The sequence below is a fragment of the Chrysemys picta genome, chromosome 2 (assembly GCF_011386835.1).
Source record: "Chrysemys picta bellii isolate R12L10 chromosome 2, ASM1138683v2, whole genome shotgun sequence".
NCBI classification, from domain to species: domain Eukaryota; kingdom Metazoa; phylum Chordata; order Testudines; family Emydidae; genus Chrysemys; species Chrysemys picta.
In genome coordinates, this window is record NC_088792.1 from 84,303,558 (window position 1) to 84,323,214 (window position 19,657).

The 19,657-nt window shown below is 43.1% G+C and overlaps 1 protein-coding gene across 2 annotated transcripts in view; it reads right to left on the reverse strand.

Moving 5' to 3' along the window:
* Window positions 1–3,813: 3,813 nt before the first annotated feature.
* Window positions 3,814–19,657, reverse strand: part of LIMD1 (LIM domain containing 1) — a 56,552-nt gene continuing 40,708 nt past the window's right edge. For both annotated transcript variants that reach the window (XM_005278607.4, XM_005278606.4), the window contains exons 5-9: window positions 18,541–18,603; window positions 14,832–14,962; window positions 9,654–9,705; window positions 8,813–8,881; window positions 3,814–8,285 (exon numbers count right to left, since the gene is read on the reverse strand). In XM_005278607.4, coding sequence (XP_005278664.2) covers window positions 8,148–8,285; window positions 8,813–8,881; window positions 9,654–9,705; window positions 14,832–14,962; window positions 18,541–18,603 — 453 coding nt within the window. In that variant the 3' untranslated portion in view covers window positions 3,814–8,147. The remainder of the gene's footprint in view (window positions 8,286–8,812; window positions 8,882–9,653; window positions 9,706–14,831; window positions 14,963–18,540; window positions 18,604–19,657) is intronic.

Genomic DNA, 19,657 nt, shown 5'->3' on the forward strand with positions numbered 1-19,657 from the left:
TTAGTCCCAATAAAAAATAGGTAAATAGTCTTAGATTTGTACCTAACAATACACCCATGGTGTGGTGATAACCCCATGTATCAACAAACTGGTGCAGCTGGTTTTTCTCCCTATTTTCGCTCCAAAAAATGGAAAATATTTCCTTACAGGCATAATTGTAGGTAGTACCCTGCCAGTGTCAATCATGTTGAAAAGTGAAAAAGTCCAAAATTGAAGATTTTTCAGTGAACAGGGAATTCCAGTCTGTAGGCTGGGAGGGTGAGGCACGACTAGTGAAATATTTGTGCTCAAGACAACATCTGATGCTTCAAGGTGACACTGGACCAATTTCAAAATGAAGTGTCTCAAAATAACAGGGAGGAGATCTGTGCATGAGAGAAAAGACGACGTACCTTTAAGTCAGGTGTGAAAAATAAATTAGACACTTCAGAATAAACATATTCTAAAGAACTTTTTTCAAAAGATCAAGAATACCTTTAGGAAAATATTTATAGTACCAAGGAGGGCAGGAGGATGTAGCTAGCACTCAGAAGGAAATCTTAGAACAATAAATGCCTGCGGGAGACTGCTACAGGGACAGAGCGCACAGTTACTAAAAAGATGGACTAGGTCTGAGCTAGGTTTCTATGTTGAAATTGGGGTAGGGGAGGGATGGGGGATGAATTGTGGTTGGAATCTGTGTATGCTGACGTATGAAGGCCTAAAGATAAAAGTTTTGTTTCATCAAATATTTGTTTTTCATTACAGATCCATCTGACCCAATCCCTCAGTTTACAATATAAATTCCTCCCCCTCAATTTCTGACCTGACTGAAGTAATATACAGTAATCACGTGAGAAAAGAATTCAGACTCAGAGTTATTGTATTATATTCTTTTTAATCACTGAAATCACAGCAGGCCAAAAGGTTTGCCATTGCTACAGGCCTTCATTATAAATATTTAACAGCATAGAAGGAAGAAAAAAAAAACACATATTCACATGTAGCCGAGGTTAGTTACACCAACAGCAGTTCTAGTACACTCTCTTCTGGATCTGAAGATTAAGGCAACAAAAATTAGTACCATTCAGTATTTCAACCTGGGTTCTGGATTTACTTTCTGGAGTAGAAAGCAGTGTAATTCCTGTGTGTGCCTGAGTTCAAGTGTGGGTGTATAATGCAGACCAGCTGCATTGGGAATAAGGGTCACTATTAGTACGGGCATAAAAATAGTTCTGGAAGCAAGTTATTCATTCATCTTTGCAGCAAACACTAGAGCATACGGGACACAATCTCTGTGAGGTAACTATCACCTAATGGCACTAGATTATATACTTTTCCACATACGGCAGAAATTATGCCTAACTTCTTTCCTCAGGCTGGCAGGTGGTGCACTCTGCTGCGTGATCTCCTGTTTCCCTTTTAGTGGGCTCAGGAATTTTAGTGCTAGAGAAGCCTGAATTTTGATTCTCCTCAGTCAGTTTATTTCCCTATGAGCCCTCTGAAGGGCTGTTTCAAAAGGTGGGTATTTCCAAAGCCCACCAGAGAACGCAGACTGCTAGATCTGCTTCTCTTAGGTGTACACAACAGTGCCATATAGCCAGTGTCATAGAAAGTGGACTTGCCATGTGATGGGAGAAGGGAAAGTTTTCTGACTCTCACTGCCAGATTCAGATGTTCAGTCAGTCTTTTAGGATGGGGGCAGCATATGTTGTTGACCCAATCCATCCCTATTGCAATGACATTGACTTCATCAGTGTTACACAATAATGCAGCCCAATATAAGCAAGGACCACTGAATCCCACATTCACCTATAAAAGCTTGCACGGAAACCCTAGAGATACTTGCTATCACCATGGTGAGATCTCAGTGGCATAATACACCTGGCAGTTCTATTATACAAAGCACAATCCCCCTGTAACTCCACAGACATACACAAAGACAGAAAAAGGATACACAGTGTTTTGCTTTTGGGGCCTGATACTCCTTGCCCTGAAGTTAGAGGGAGCAGAGCTGTGTCCACTCTATAGAGTGTGGGAGGGAAATCTCAAAAAAAATCTGTTAACTAATTTTATGGTAATATGATGAACAATTTCCCCCCACAAAGACCTTTGGCTCCTCCATTACCATAAGTGCCCTGCGTCTCCCACCCAAAACAAGAGCATTGTTTGACAACATGCTTTTTTTTTTTTTTTTTAAATGAGCACCCACTGTTTAAGTTACTTAAACAAAGAGGCCCCAGTATATTTAAATGACCATTTAAAACAAATTGTATACCATTTATTCCCATGCCTGCATCATTTATACATTAAATAATTTTGGCCCTGATCCTGCAAAAACTTGTACACACACACTTTACTTCAGGGTATGTGAGTAGGCCCACTAACTCCAATAAGACAACTCATATACATAAAGTTAAATACAAGCATAACCCTTCAAAGGATAGAGAGATTTCTTAGCATCAGGATCAGTTCGGCAGCCAGCCCACAAGCAGAACTGTTGCCAAAGTCAATAGCAGTTCTACATTCAGAGCATCTGCAGGATCAGGCCAACATGGTGAAGTTATGAAAAAAGGAAAGCTGGTAGCAAGTGTAAGTGTTCTTTAAACAAAAACCCAATTCTGCTCCCATTGAAATAAATGGCAAATCTCCATTGGATTTCAGTGACACAGGATTGGGCCCTTAGTTTCTTTTAGTAGCCACTGCAGTTTTGTGAACCTTTTAGACCCTAACTACTTTTCATGCTGTTATTTTAAAACACACACAAATGTCTTCACTGCAGTTTTTCGTCTTGCCCCAAGTTTTATGCAAAAATCCAAATTTAAGCCAACATCAGTCTTCTAAATAATAGAGAATGTATGTGTTTAAAAGCATGAGCTGAGTTAAAAATCTTTTAAACCTTGGTTTTTGAAAGCAAACCCTAGATATTTTTCATTTAAATAATTATTTGGCTGTAATGAATAATCATATGCAAAATGGAGACTTCAAAACATCCTTTACCCTAAAAGGTAATTAAAAGAGCAAAGCTCTTTCCACAGGTAAAGACTAGACTAACTTTCAGAGCATACTGCTGCTTTCAAGGGCTCATTTAACAAAAGATTGCACATGCACATTAACAGAAGAGAGATGATGTTTACAAGCCATGTAATAAGCCAGAATGTGTCACACTTTTTGTGATAGCTCCATCTTGCTCTTACCTCTCCGCAGAGGCAGCTTTAAACTGCTTAAGACCTACTCTTCCTCTCCTGCCAAAATGCCCATGGCAAAAGGTACAGGTGGCCCAGGAAAGTCTGCCAGGTTGACCTTGCAGAAGGCTAGTTCTTGCAAAGTGCTGAGTGCCCTCAATTCCCCGTGAAGTCAGTGGGAGGTAGGCTGCTCAGCACCTTGCAGGCTAAGAGTTTCCTGGCATTCTTCCCTTGAGGGAGGTGTTTGAGGACAGGGAGTGGAGCCTCTGACCCCACAGATCTCCATGGTCCCTGAGGAAGGAAATCCACAGTTCCTCAGAGGTCCTGGTCCTCCCTCTCCCCTGACAGCATAGCTTTCAGGTTCCCTGGCCTGCATAAAACCCCCTGGCAGAGACATGTGCAGACCTGGGGCCACTACTAGCAGCATCAGCATAGGTTCAGATATCCACAGCCTGGGAAGGGGAGAACGTGATGAGGACAAGCTCTTGCCACTACCATCCCTCCAAATCCTGCAGAGTACTTGTAGAGGGAGTTCCATGGGGTTCCAGGGCTAGGAGGAGATGCTGCTGTAAAGGCAGCCCTCTACACCCACACACCTTCCAGTGAAATCTGAGGGGAAGAGGGCCTTGGCAAATAAGTAACTCAGAGATGAAAATGTATATCAGACTTTAAAACAACCAGTAAATATCTTCCTCCAAATAACAGGAACAAAAAGCATCTTGAATTCATTCAGACTGACAAAGATCAAACAGTACAAGTTAAAACAGGTAGGTGAGCAATTATTCAGTACACTTTAGCTTCAAAAACACAAACATATACACTCCATTCCCAATTGCTTAATGCTGCCGCCTAGCTCTCTGTAAACACACCAGGAGAAAAAAAAAGTTCACATCACTCATAATTTATAGAACTTTAACAATGAAAGTAGGACAATCCTCCATTTCCCCAATGATGAGGGCTCTGGGATTGCTCGCATGAGAAACAAGACACCGTGTGGAACCGGAGGCTGAATTTTCCGTCAGTTCAGAGAAATCTTCTCCAGTGTAACTCACAGCAGAATGACAGGCCAAGAGAGGCTTTCCACAGAGTAACTTTTCATTCTCTCATTTCCCTCCCCTCTTAGTGTTAGAGAGGAGAGTGTCAGTATAAACCCAAGAAGAAGCCGCCAATATCTATTGATCAGTAAGTTGTCCTGTACTTGAGTGTCATTGACTAGTTTTCCATGGGTATATTTTTAAATTAACAACAAGCAGACTTCTTGTGAGATGGCTTTTCCTCTGGTCTGACTGCAGCCCAAAATAACCCAATCATCTCTATTCTGCATCACTCAGATGTTGCCCTAAATGACTGAGGAGTCTATTGTGTTTAAAAGAGTCCAGTTCTTGTTAGTGTTTTCACATCTTCCCCACATTATGACCAGAAATGCACGCATACCAGTGGCTTTCTGAAAGTCAGTATCACTAATAAAACTTAGCCATGGGATTACTGATCTCTTGAGGAAGAGCAGTCGTGCCAGGCCTGGCATTTATGCCTCATCCCTATGAAGTTATTCATATATTCTCCGGTCAGAATGCTTCCGTTTACAAGGAATAGTCAGTGATGTTCATTAGTTGCCAATTTACTATAGTTGCTTTCCACCCAAGTACCTTGGCGCAATCTTAGATTGCAACTGCTTTTTTCAAACACCTACTGGGTGTGGCTGCAAGCACTACAGGCTTGGATCCTGTGCAGAGCGGAGCAGCCTCCACTTCCATTACGGTAAATGGAGTCAAGGGTGCTCAGCACCTGGCAGGATTTGGTCCTTACGTGTTACTACACCTGGCTCAGCCTTCTTGTGTATAGCACTGCCGCTGCATCAGCATCCCTCCTGCCCTCCCTCCCCCGGCCGTTGTTCAACAGCTGCATAGTGAGCCCCCCAGTTCCATGTTCTGGTCCTTGTACATCTTGGAGCGGATTCTGCTCCTGCTGAAATCACCAGTAAAAACCCCCCATCATGCCTCAGAGTCAAGGGCACTAACATAGGAATATTTCTCTCAATACTAGTGCAGTGACTACCAGTCCTTAATAATATTCCTCACTCACTCATCTGGAGGCTGTAAGTCTTTGGGGATATTGGGGCTTCAGAGCTAAACTACCCCACTTGTTCAAAGCTTGCTGAACAGCCCTAACCAACCATCCTTTCTGGCCTTCGTTAGAGGACTTGCTTGCCAACCTTATTCCAGTGGCATCGTCCCAAAGGGCAGCAGTCACAATGAAGTACATGCAGAGGCATTCACCTAATGGATGGGTCATAAATATCAGTTTGCTGTGCTCTGTAGGAGTGTTTGCTGATCTGACCAAGCCCTGGGCCAAAATCAGAGTCCAGAGCCTTGCCTGGTTTCTGGCTAGAGCAGGGCAAACTGAGGCATCGGATTGGAAACCTGCCCATCACTACTAATCGTATCGTAGTTCTCCCCTGCAGATGTTAAACCAACACCCTCCCCACTGACTACGCTTGCTTGTGCAACTGATTAAACCTGTACCTGGCTGAACAATCTCAGCATAAAAATCTGCTATTGCTGGGTTCTGTTTATTTCTACTCACATTGTGGCAAATGAGGATATGTAGTAAGTTGTTAATGCAAATTAATATTTTAAGGTGTTAAACACTCAGCAAGTTTCCTCCACTAATCTAGACAATCTTAGAGAGTGTGTGCATAGGAGAGAGAGGAAGAAAGAAAGAGAGGTGGATGAAAGGAGAGTGGGGAGATGTGAAAGTTGCTTGTCTCATGGTCTCCAGGCAAATGGAGCAATCTGCCTGCTTTCTTGCATCCTCTACCACAAGAAACAGGGAACAGCATGATCAATAGCTCTGAAAGAGCCCTATCTGGCCTCACGACAAAGTGAATGCTTAACCTGGGAGTTGCTGTTGTCATTGGAAATAGTGACAGAAGGTGACTGACTGGGATGCTGAGAGCTATTGCTTTGTGGGACAAAATGCCCCTCTCATGACATTCGGTGAAGGGGGGGGGGGAAATCAGCTGCGCCCAATTCTGCAAAGTGAAGTTGAGCATGCTCAGCAATTTGTAGGAAGCTCTTTATCACCTTTCAGGATTGGGCTCTCTCAGTTCTAAGCTAAGGATGGGGGGGGGAGGAAGGAGAAATGTATATATCAGAATATCATCAACTGTGAGTCAGATTCTGCCACCGTTAGCTGAGTAATACCTTATTTCTCCATTCGTTTCAGTGGGATTACTCATGGAGTAAGATACTATTAAATGGGAGTAAGAGTGGCAGAATCTGCCCCCCCCCCTTTTTTTTAAAACTTCAAGCAGTTAGCTAGCGCCAGAAAGTTGTTATTGGGAGAGATGTTTGGTTGAAGAGTATTGCTACTTTGCTCTGGCTCGTTCCTGGAATGTAGTTACCACTGTTTCGCTAATTTAGTCAGCACTGTTTCATGGTGGATCTTGGAGGAAACTGTACACCATACGATCAAACAGGGTTGAATAAATAGCTTAGCTCTGATGCAAAAGGATTTAGTTAGTATTTAATTAGTCTTCAATACACTGAGGATACGTTGGGGAGGTCAGTTCACAGACACTAAACAGCAGTGGAAACAGCTGGTTTTTTTAATTAAAAAAATTGTACCTGTATACCAGTTTCTGCAAAGCTTTAGTACGCACAGTATGTGTACTGTAAATAATACCCATTGCATATTTACCACACACATAGCTGTGCACCCATTGGGAGGCATTTTCTTTGATTAAAAGGCATGGGTGTTTAAAAAGGAAAAACATTTGCCATTTTTGCTTTCTAAATGGAATAAAAAAAATAAGGATCTAATCCTGGAAGCCCTGCTCACGTAAGTAATCCTTATTCATGTGAGCAAATCCATGTGTGTCAACGGGCTTACTCACAAGTGAGGGATGCATAGTTAGGATCTAAAACTGTGCAAACATAAAGCCTTCATCATGCTCTTGAATCTGTTCCCAGAACTCTAAATAGGCACCGTTATGAAACAGGTCTGAGCTGGATAAACACTGTAGAAGTGAGCATTGAGCCCTCTTGACTTGCACCTTTTTCACAGCAGTGTTGATGTCTGCGCTCCATGGATAAAATGAAAGGCTTAGGAAGTGTCTGTGTGCACAGAGCTCTCTTCTAAAGTGACCTTTGCAAGAAACAATGGGAGATAGATTGCCCTCCCGTACATATTTTCAGCATCCAGATCTTTTCAAATGTAATTTGCTGCTCAGACTTTATACAACAAAGTGATCCTAGTGTACCATGCTTATGCACAAGCAGCAGCACAGGTGACCACATTTGCCAAGATGGCTTTGTAGATCTTGCTCCAGTTTTAAAAAAAATAATTGTTGGGATGTGGACATTCAGCAGCCAAGTGAGATGCCTGGTTTGTTTGTGCTCAGATTGCTATTCTGCGTCACAACCATTTCACAGCTGGGCTGGCATCGGAGTTCTGGGGACAAACTGAAAGGTCTGAATGTGCTTTTGTGCACAGAGCCCTTTTTCTAAAGAATTATAAAGATTCTAAGAATCAGTATTAATAAGCTGATATCCTTGGGGGATTTGATGAAACGTGCTTGTCAGAAACCACTTCACAGACTGAAGAAATGTTCTCAGCAGGCAGGTAGAGAGGTCTGTGGCTTATTAATTGTGCATGGCATCATATGAACTCACTGATGTGATAGATGGTTATCCTTCTACTGAAAAATCTTCCCAAGTGAAAGCAAAGAGCTCTTGAGATTGTAAAAAGGCATGGGAAAATAAATCGACCGGCCTGGAAAACATTACATGTTCAAATAAACGTATTTGTGATATGAGTGGAGCTCATATACATACAAACCTTGAAAAAAATCTAGCTAATGTCTCTGTATCCTCTTACTGTAAATTACTGATTGGGGAAAATGCATACTGGAAATCAACTGGGGAAAAATGTGTATTATAACAAGTCCTCTGACAGGCTAATTCTGGGAATTAGCAGTACTGACTAGAAGTGATGCTGGTACATAGCTGCTGGAGTTGTGCCTTTCTCTATATGCTTCAGGTGACAGGAGTGACAAAGCAAATGTTCATCTAGCGGATAACAGCGATGTCCATCTTCATCATTGAGTTCCATCCCACAATCCTACAAAAAGACCAGAGTGGCCATTAAAATGTATATTTGCTTTCTGCTGCAAGAACCAACTAGTACCTGACACCAGTATTTAAAGGAGATCAAATTCCCTAATAAGGACATGAGCACTTAAACTGTTGACAGCTCTTTCAAAATAAGCCCCTAGTACCTAGATTTGTCATGGGCAGGAAAGTATCCATCATAAGCATCTGTAAGATTCAACCTCCAGCACAGTAAGGTTAGTCTGGTTTAGTAGTTTTTCTTTATTACTTAGATCTTATGGCGAGTTATGTCCCTATACATCTTAAATACACTAGTATTTTTCTTAAAATTTCCAGGCTGGATTCACCACTGTTTTACTCCATTGAAGTCCCTAGACATATTATGTTGGACATTTTTCAGCAGTTAATAACTGCTGTAGGAACTTAACAACATGAGGTTGCTGTTGCTGATCTGCTGAGTTCCCAAGATGCCTGCATATTTTATTTCTTTTTAAAATAGTATTTTTTCACTTTGCCCTTAGAAGGCTGTTGACCCACCTCACAGTGATAACATTCCACGTGGTAATCCTTGTCCATGGACACAACCCGAATGGTCTCATCGGACCCCTGTAAATATTAAAGCAATAAATATATTAAACAGATGGCAGATAAAGGAGGATGTGACACATGGGTTTTGTGAATTTCTTCCTGCAGCAATGTGGATATTGAACAAATGCATGTGGGCCACTGGTAGAAAATCTCAAATAAAGCCTGCCATCTGCAGATCTGCTTTCAGCAAAGCTTCGTCATCAATCTGCTGTAGGCATCCCTGGAAAACTGAATATCAGAGACTAAAAGAAAGATTTCTGCTGGTCAAGTCAATCCCAAATGGATACAGCAAGGAGTATGTGAAATCCTTCAATATTTCAAATTTCGGAGAAAGTGTCAGCATTGTTAACTGGTTCTACCAAAAGACACTAAATTAACAAGATTATGGTGAATAAGAACTTAATTCTAGTTGAGGGCACTCCCTCATACGTGGAACACTCTTCAAAATCAACAAGTTGGTATTGACTAAGGGACAAGTTAGTCTGACCTACCAGTAACAGCAATGAAATCTCACAGAAGGTGAAAAGAGCAGATTAACCCAGTGGTAGCAAACTGAACTATCAAGCAAAGGAACTACTGAGTCTCAGACACTGCACTTTAACCTTGGGCCAACAGAGGCTGAGATTGCTGTGAAGGCAACACTCAAGGAAACAATGTACAGCTCTTATGAGCCAGGAAAACATTCAGTCTGACAGAGAGTCAAGCATGAAGGAAAAAATGGCACGATCCTAGGGGTCCCCAGGAAAGCAGTGGAGTAAGAATTGTAAGCAATAGCAAAAAAGGTTCTTACCTCAGTTGGCAGAATGGGATGTCCACATGCTGCACATTTTGGAGCTAAAACTCTACAAGAGCAATGAGAAATTACAGTTACACATATACCGTCTGTATGAAAGAGGCTTGTATGTTCTGACTAAGAGGTAATCTGCAGTATGTGGTTTTTCACTTTATCTGCAAGGATAGTGGTGTGAAGAGCTTTTCATTCCAAGTGTTTGTTTACAAAATGAACTAACAAACTGGATACCACCATATAGCCCTCATATTGGCTCGAATGGCTGTGCAATTTGCAGTAAACATTACTTATGGAGGAAGTAGTAAATCCCAGGGCCAATCAACAAATTTTTTATACATCCAGGCCATGGAGCATCCGGACCATGGACTTTATCAACAAATATTGTACATGATCCATTGAAAAATGCCATTTATGCCAGTTATATCCTGGTGTGACTGAAAGAACCTGCTCTGATCTGAGGAGCTGCCATTTTGGAATAAACACTTTTGAGAACCTATTTCTGAGGCCAACTCTCAGTACTCTGTTTTCTCTAGAAGGGAAGGGCACCTGTGTTTAGACATGTTTTTCAAAATTGAAAACTTTTAGGAGTGGTGCGCATGGCTAGTTATTCTCAGAAGGAGCCATACCAAGCTGGTAGCTGCAGACCCGCAGATAAAACGGTTACTCACCTTCTCGTAACTGTTGTTCTTTGAGAGATGTTGTTTACGTCCATTCCAATCAGGTGTGCGCGTGCTGCGTGCACGGACATCAGAAAGTTTTTCCCTCAGCAGCTCCCGTTGGGTTGGCTGTGGAGCCCCCTGGAGTGGTGCCTTCATGGCGGGGGATATGACCTTACCGACACGACCCCCCCTTCAGTTTCTTCTTGCCGGCTACTCTGACAGAGGGTGGGTATTGGAATGGATGTGGACATATCTCGAAGAACAACAGTTACGAGAAGGTGAGTAGCCATTTTTTCTTCTTCGAGTGCTTGTTCACGTCAATTCCAGTCAGGTGCCTCCCAAGTTCTACCCCGGAGGTGGGATCGGAGTCAAAGAATTGCTGATTGGAGTGCCGCTCTGCTGAATGCCGCATCATCTTTGGCATGCTGGATGATAGCATAGCGAGTGGTAAGCGTATGCACCGATGACCAACTCACTGCTCTGCAGATCTCCTGTATCAGGACCTGGGCCAGGAAAGCAGCGGACGAGACTTGTTCCCTTGTGGAACGTGCCATAATAGCAGGGAATGGGACCTTGGCCAGCTCATAACATGTGCGGATATAACCTGTCCAGGCCCTTGAGGAAACGCCCTATCATGGGGTTGGCAAATACGGAACGTCCAGACGCTCCCAGATGGAAGGCTGAGATAGCAGCGAGGTGTACCTTAATGCTGCCAGGCTTTGTTGTTTCAGGTGTAGGAGAAACTCCAGGATGAGTGGTACAGGCACCTGGAGTGGAGGTGTGTGATGCTGGGCATACCAGCAAGTGAACCTCTTCCACTTAGCTAGATAAGTGGCCCTGGTGGATGGTTTCCTGATGCCTAGTAGGACCTCCCTCACTGGTCCCGAGCGCATGAGTGCCATCCGGTTTAACCATGAAGCTTCCAGGCTGTAAGATGGAAGGACTGGAGGTCCAGGTGGCAAAGGCGTCCATGGTCCTGTGTGATCAGATCGGGGTAGAGTGGTAGTACGATCGCGGTGTCCACTGACAGCTCCAGAAGCGTGGTGTACCAATGTTGATGGAGCCACGCTGGGGCCAGCAGGACTACCTTTGCCTTGTCTCTGCAGATCTTCAGCAGCACCTTGTGCATGAGTGGGACCGGTGGGAAGGCATACATGAGGCGGTCTCCCCAGGGTAGCAGGAATGTGTCCGAGATCAAACCCGGGCTGTGTTTCTGGAAGGAGAAGAACGTTGGGCACTTTCTGTTGCACCGGGTGGCAAACAAATCGATTTGGCTGGACAGATGGACCACTCGTGATTGCAGAAGGACCTGCTGAGGTGGTCCGCTAGTTCGTTCTACATGCCTGGGAGATAGGACGCCTCCAGGTGAATGGACTGGGCTATGCAGAACTCCCATAGCTGGAGGGCTTCCCAACATAGGGGAGAGGACTGGGCTCCACCCTGCTTGTTGATGTAAAACATGGCTGTGGTGTTGTCCGTCATCACTGCCATGCATTGGCCTTGCAGTAGGGACTGGAAAGTTTGGCATGCCAGTCGCACTGCTCTGAGCTCCCTGATACTGATCTGGAGTAAGGGCTCGTTCTCTGACCATAGGCTCTGTGTTCGGAGATCTCCCAGATGTGCCCCACAACCCAGCACTGACACGTCCGTTACCAGGGACAAGGAGGGCTGTGGGCTGTTGAGGGGGACTCCTGCGCACACCATCCGAGGGTTGAGCCACCAATGGAGGGACTTGATTACTTGCTGTAGCACCGTCACGACTGAGTCTAGGCTGATGCGTCCCAGGCGATAAGCCAAAGCGAGCCAAGCTTGGAATGGCCTGAGCCTCAGCTTGGCATACTGGACCACGTAAGTGCAGGCTGCCATGTGGCCGAGGAGTCTTGGGCATCCCCTTGCTGTAGTGGTCAGGTACCACCTGAGGTTTTGAATAATGTCTGTTATGACTTGGAATCGGGTCTCTGGCAGGAACGCCCTTGCCTGTACCGAGTCCAGCACCGCCCTGATGAATTCTATTCTTTGGATCGGTGACAAGGTTGACTTGTTCACATCAAGGAGGAGTCCCAGTCCCTGGCGGTCGGCGGAATCGAGACCGGGGTCTGCCAAAGGGTCTTTATGTTGTTTTGAACAGTCTTGATCAAAGGCAGAGCTACCCGTGATGGACCTTCAGGAGTGAGACCCACCATGGGGTCCTTGGCCTCGACCACCTCTTCTGCTTGCAACCCCACGTTGCGGGCAATTCGCCTAAGGAGGTCCTGATGTGCCCTATGGTCAATTGGAGGAGGGCCCAAAGCTCACGCACCTGCCACAGCTTCATCACCTCCACCTCACACTGCCCTGCCAGAGAGTCGCTACGTGCCGGACTCAATGGTCCCTCTGGGGCACCGAAGTTAATGGCACCGACTCATGCCCACATTGCACTGGGTCATTTCTGGGGTGCGCCCGTGCATCCCCCGACAGTCCCACGGTTTTCGGGGCCGATGAGAGCCCCCTTTCACCCTTCTTGAGTCGCTTGTGCAGCATTGCAGAAGTTGAGCAGTGCTGGGCTGCTATTCCTGGCTGCGGTGCCGGGGAGCACCGGTGCCAAGGGTCTCTTGCGCTAGAGTCCTTCCTCGGTGCCGTGTTATGTACGGATGCCGGAGCACTCTGTATGGACATGCTAGGGGCCAATCTTGGTGGTCCGCAGCCGGCTGTGGGTGGAGAGTGGATTCCATTAAAAGTGGTTTTAGGCGGAAATCATGCTCCTTCTTGGTTCTTGGCCGAAAAGCCCTGCAGATTTTGCACCTCTCCGTTTGGTGCGCCTCCCCCAGACACTTTAAGCAAGAGTTGTGGGGGTCACTGATGGGCATAGGCTTATTGCAAGCACTGCAGAGCTTAAAGCCTTGGGCATGCCCCAGAGCCCAAGGGGGAGTGTTAGGGATTGGGGAGAGACCCTGCTCCCAACCTACTATCTAAACTATCTATACAACCATGTACTAAATTAACTATAACATTAACTTGAAACTCAAATGACTAACAGGAGAACACCAAGGGAGCACCTGCTGAGCAAGTGAGCACTGTTCCAATGGCCGTCACGGATGGTAAGAAGGATCTGAAGGGGGGTCGGGTCGGCAGGATCATATATCCAGCGCCAGGAAGGTGCCACTCCAGGGGGCTCCACAGCCGACCCGATGGGAGCTGCTAAGGGAAAAAGTTTCCGACGTCCGTGCATGCGGCGCACGCTCACCTGATTGGAATTGACGTGAACAAGCACTCGAAGAAGAACAGAGCAGTTTCTATCACTAGGTCATACAAGCCATTTTTAACGGCTCATGTACACTGTAATAGTAGAGTGCCAGCTCTTCTATTGTTAAGGTAGGAAATTGCTTTCTGTTTAAAGGCGATCCGGATGTTTAAAAATGTCATGGTCTGGCTCTAGGATTTACTTTTTCATCTACAAGTACTATTTACTGCAGATTATTCAGCCATTCAGAGGTAGATTTCAGGTTGAAGAAGTCCTTGAAAGAACAGTGAACCCCACTTAAATAAGGACTAGGAAGTAGGAATAGGATAGCATTGCATTGCATTATCTGTCTGAAAACAAAAAAGTAGCAATCGTTTAAAATGGCTACTCAGAGAGGTGGAAGTGGGGACAGGGAAAATCAGACACAGGAATAATCCATGCACAGACATATTAAAAGACCTGGGGCCCGATTTCATTGCAGTGGGGCATGTTCAAGCTTGAATAGTGTTTTGGGTGGGTTCAAATCGTTTCAAGTGCAAGGGAGTATGCATTACTTTATAGTAATAGTTATATCTACGAGAAATTAAAACTTTAGCACAAGTGCAACATAAGGCAATTCTGTGGAGCACCTTAGAGCAGGATTATTGTATATTTCAATATCCTCCTTGATCATAAGAGGAATCAGGCAGCAGAATTGAGTAAGCGAATGGCTCAAAGTGTATGTCAACTGGTAGGTCTAATATTACCTATGACAGTGGCTCTTTAACCTCCCTAGATGGTACATTACTAGTGATTTGCAAGTAGATTTTTTTATGATATATCATTTGTTTAATTAACTAACCATATAAAAAGGTGGATACTAACCCTCACCCTCCAAAAAAACCCACCACCACCACACACACATATGTTCAGCAGTAACATCCTAATCATATTTGGTTCTTACAAGCCAGAGTCAGCCCCTGGTGTAACAAAGTGCAGCTCCCATTGGCTTCAAAGGAATTTACCGGTACTTCAGGGCTGATTTAGTTCTTATACCTTTAAAGCACTTTACAAACATTAACTAACTGAACCATACATTTCCCCTGACAGATAGGTGAATATTACATCAATTTTGCAGATGGTGTTGAGTGACTTACCCAAGGCCACAGAGGAAGTCAGTGGCAGAAGGAAGGGAAGAGGTCAGGAGTTCCTAGCACCCAGTCCCATGCTCATTACACTAGTCCATACACCCACACTATTTTGAAGGTTGAATTAGTGGGTTTTCGACTAGGTTTACTTAGCTGTTTACTTTGTTCTTACTTGTGGTAATCTCTGACACAGTAGATTTTGTTCTCCGTGTCTACAGTGAATGGCACTCCATCCAGACATTCATTACAGATCACACAACGGAAGCAGCCTGGATGGTATGATTTCCCTAGAGCCTGCAGGATCTGCAATAAACCAGAGACAGAAGAGAGCTCATGGACAGGCATTAAAAGATGAGAGTATAGCAGTAGGAGCATACTACCGACCACCTGGCCAGAATAGTGACGGTGACTGTGAAATGCTAAGGGACATTAGAGAGGCTACAAAAACAGAAAACCCAATAATTATGGGGGACTTCAACTATTCTCATATTCACAGGGTACACATCACCTCAGGATGGGCTGCAGAAATAAAATTTCTAATCACCATTAATGACTGTTTCTTGGAGCAGCTAGTCCTGGAAGGGGAGAAGCAATTCCTGATTTCGTCTTAAGTGGTACACAGGATCTGATCCAAGAGGTAAATATAACTGAACAGTTGAGTAATAGCGACCATAATATAATTAAATTTAATATCTTGGGGGGGGGGGGGGGAAATACCAAAGAAACCCACCACAGTAGCATTTCACTTCAAAAAGGGGAACTACAGAAAAATGAAGAAGCTAGTTAAACAGAAATTAAAAGAAATATTCACAAGAGTGAAATGCCTGCATGCAGCATGGAAACTTTTAAAAACACCATAAGACAGACTCAAATTAAACATATAACCTAAATTAAAAAAAAAAAATAAAACCAGTAAGAGTATAAAAAAATGCCACCAGGGCTAAACAGAGTAAAAGAGGTGTTTACAGGAGAAAAAAATACTTTAAAAAATTGGAAATCATATCCTGCTGAGGAAAATAGAAAGGAACATAAACTCTGGCAAATCAAGTGTAAAAGTATAATTAGGTAGGCCAAAAAATAATTTGAAGAGCAACTAGAAACAAAAAAACACAAAAACTAACAGCAATTTTTTTTTTTTTAAGTACAACAGAAACAGGAAGCCTGCCAAACAATCAGTGGGGGCCACTGGACGATCGAGGTACTAAAGGAGAACTCAAGGAAGACAAGGCCATTGTGGAGAAGCTAAATGAATTCTTCACATCGGTCTTCACTGCAGAGGATGTGGGGAAGATACCCACATTAGAGCTATCCTCTGGGGGGGGGGGGGAGGGGGAAGAGGACGACAAAATCTGAAGTACTGCCCCACACTGATGCATAAATAGAAGAGATTTTGAACAAATTAATAAATTAAACATTAATAAGTTGGATGAATATCACCTGGTGAGAGTTCTGAAGGAACTCAAATGTGAAACCACAGAACTATGTAACCTATTGCTTAAATCAGCCTTTATACCAGATGATGGGAGAATAGCTAATGTAATGCCAATTTTTTTAAAAAGGCTCCAGAGGCAATCCTGGCAATTATAGGCTGGTAAGCCTAACTTCAGTACCAGGCAAATTGGTTGAAAAGATAATAAAGAACAGAATTGTCAAACACAGAGATGAACTCTATGTTGGGAAGGGTCAACATGGCTTTTGTAAAAGGGAAATCCTCACCAATCTATTAGAATTCTTTGAGGGTGTCAAACATGTGGACAAGGGAAATAGTGTACTTGGAATTTTAGAAAGCTTTTGACAAGGTCCCTCACCAAAGGCTCTTAAGCCAACTAAGCAGTCATGTGATAAGAGGGAAGGTCCTCTCATGGATCAGTAACTGGTTAAAAGATAGGAAACAAAGGGTAGGAATAAATGGCTACGTTTTTTAGTGGAGAGAGGCAAATAGCAGAGTCTCCCCAAGAATCTGTCCTGGGACCAGTGCTGTTCAACATATTCATAGAAATAGGGGTAAACCCCAAAGGTGGCAAAGATTGCAGATGATACAAAATTACTCAAGAAAGATAAGTCTAAAGCAGGATATGAGGAGTTACAAAGGGACTTCACAAAACTGGGTAACTGGGCAACAAAATGGCAGATGAAATTCAGTGTTGATAAATGCAAAGTAATGCACATTGGAAAACATAATCCCAATTATACATACAAAATGATGGGGTCTAAATTATCTGTTACTACTCAAGAGAAATCTTGGAGTCATTGTGGATAGTTCTCTGGAAACATGTGCTCAATGTGCAGCGGCAGTCAAAAGAGCTAATAAAATGTTAGGCACTATTAGGAAAGGGATAGAAAATATAATGCCACTATATAAATCCATGGTGTGTCCACACTTGGAATACTGAGTGCAGTTCTGGTCGCCCCATCTCAAAAAGGCTATTTTGGAATTGGAAAAAGTACAGAGAAGGGCAACAAAAATGATTAGTGGTATGGAACCACTTCCATATGAAGAAAGATTAAAGAGACTGAGGCAGTTCATCTTAGAAAAAAGACGACTAAGAGGGGATAAAATAGAGGTCTATAAAATTACAACTGGTGTGGAGAAAGTGAATAAAAAAGTGTTATTTACCCCTTCACATAACCCAATGAAATTAATAGGCAGCAGGTTTAAAACAAACAAAAGGAAGTACTTTTTCACACAACACACAGTCACCCTGTGGAACTCATTGTCAGGGGATGTTGTGAAGACCAAAAGTATAACTGAGTTAAAAAAAGAATTAGATAAGTTCATGGAGGATAGGTCCATCAACAGCGATTAGCCAAATGGTCAGGGACGCAACCCTATGCTCTATCTGTTAGTCTTAAAGGTGCCACAGGACTCTCTGTTGCTTTTAACCCTGTGCTCTGGGTGTCCCTAAATATCTGACTGCCAGACACTGGGACTGGATGACATAGGATGGATCACTGGATATATTGCCCTGTTCTGTTCACTCCCTCTGAAGCATCTGGCACTGGCCACTGTCAGAAGACAGGATACTGAGCTAGATGGACCATTGGTCTGACCCAGTATAGACATTCTTATGTGTTTATGAAAATAATATACTTATGACATTACATCAGACAATGGTGCAGTGTCATCAGAAATACTATGTCCTGTTTCAGTAATTTAATTATAAGAATGATTTAGTAGAGATAGAAATGGTCCATAGAAGAGAGCTGGGATCTACATATAGCAAGAAATTAAAAAGACTAGAATTATTTAGCTGGAAAGAAGAGTTGGCAGGGGCTAGATTTAGAGTTTCAAAATTACAAAAGTCAAAGGGAAAAAGTGACTGATTTTTCCTTTAAACTCTGTCTGAAACCTTAAGGATATGGGGACACTGCCTAATTAAAGGACAGGAAATACAGAGCCAACAAAAGAAAATACCTCTTTCCACTCTTCTGCAACAGGCTGAGACACATGTAGCAAAGAGAGGACCAGCAAAGTAACAGATACTATAGTTCAGCCCCCAGCCCACCAATGCCCTATCTGCCCCCAGCTCAATGGGCTGCAGGAAGCCATGCTCTCATGCAATGGGTGTGGACAGGAACATCAATAAACGGCCGCAGGAGTTCATAAAAAGTCAAAGTCAGTGTGTTTTTAAATGTCCTGCTCTTCAAAGCAAAGTTCATTTTGACCTGACACCGAAAACACGTCTGTGCAACAAACATGAACGGATGCTAGTTTTGCTTCCTGGCAATGACAAGCCAGAGGATTAGGGTTCTTTCACTGTCATAAGTCATCACACCAGCTAGACTAACAGATCAAATGAGGTGATCCTATATATGAATTTCTTTTGCCCTGGAGACATCATTCAAAATGCTGTTTTCTTTCTGAGGCAAGCATCACTTACCATGTCCATTATCAAATGACCACAAATGAAACACCTGTCAGCTGACTGCTGGAAACCTGAATACTGCAAGGAGAAAAAAATTGGCTTAACATTTTACAAGGCTGGGTAACACACACACTTTGAGTGATCTGCCTTACTCTGCTCAACATTTCTTATGAAACAAAACTTCCTTTTCTTTAGTCTGAACAAATATTGGGCAGGCGCTCATTAGAATATCTCAAAGTTACAGGGTCATATTTTCAAAGTTAAAAGGGTCTATAAGTTCCCATAACACTAGTGTGCTAATTTAAGTTTAAATTGAATTTAACATATGTGGGCAAATACCAGATTTGCACATGTAAATCAGGGATCTACTGGCAATCCATATGTGCTTATTTGACCATCATGCGTGCGCAAATATCGGGTGTTTATTATGCATATACATCTCGTATGCGTAAATTAGGTGTACACAGATAGAACCTGGCCTAACTTGAAATCTGGCCCACAATCTCACTAGGTTAATAAAATGTAAACTTGGAGGGCCAAATTCTACCTTCAGTTATGCTAGTATAAATGTGACGTGAATACCACTGAAGTCCGTGGTACTGTCCCAGCTTAATGCTGGTATAATTCAGAATAGAATTTGGCCCAGAGGATTATTTTTGCCAAGAACTAAATATATGGACCTGATTCTCAATTACACTAATGCCACTTTTACACCACTGCCACCAAATATAATAGACATCCACTTTAAGGCTGCCTTACATACCGTGACTAGCAGAAAGGGTTTTAGTATAAATGAGCATCAAGCCCACCAAGTATTTTTAATATATTTAATTAGATTGTACATTTTGCAATGCCTGGATTATTAACATCTATTGTTTTTAAATTACATGAGAGAGAAAAAGAAAGCTGACTCCTCTTCTCCCCAATAGCAATCGCTGGGGTTGATCAATAAGAGGGCACTTTGGGGAAGAGGGGGGAAGCAGAATGAACACACTCACTCGCTAACTAACATTTAACTAACAACCAATAACCAACAAACTAATTCTTAAAACACAAACAAAAATACAAAACAAAACAAATCACCCTCCCAAAAGTCTTAGTTAAACACCCGTAAACTAATGTTTCATTAACT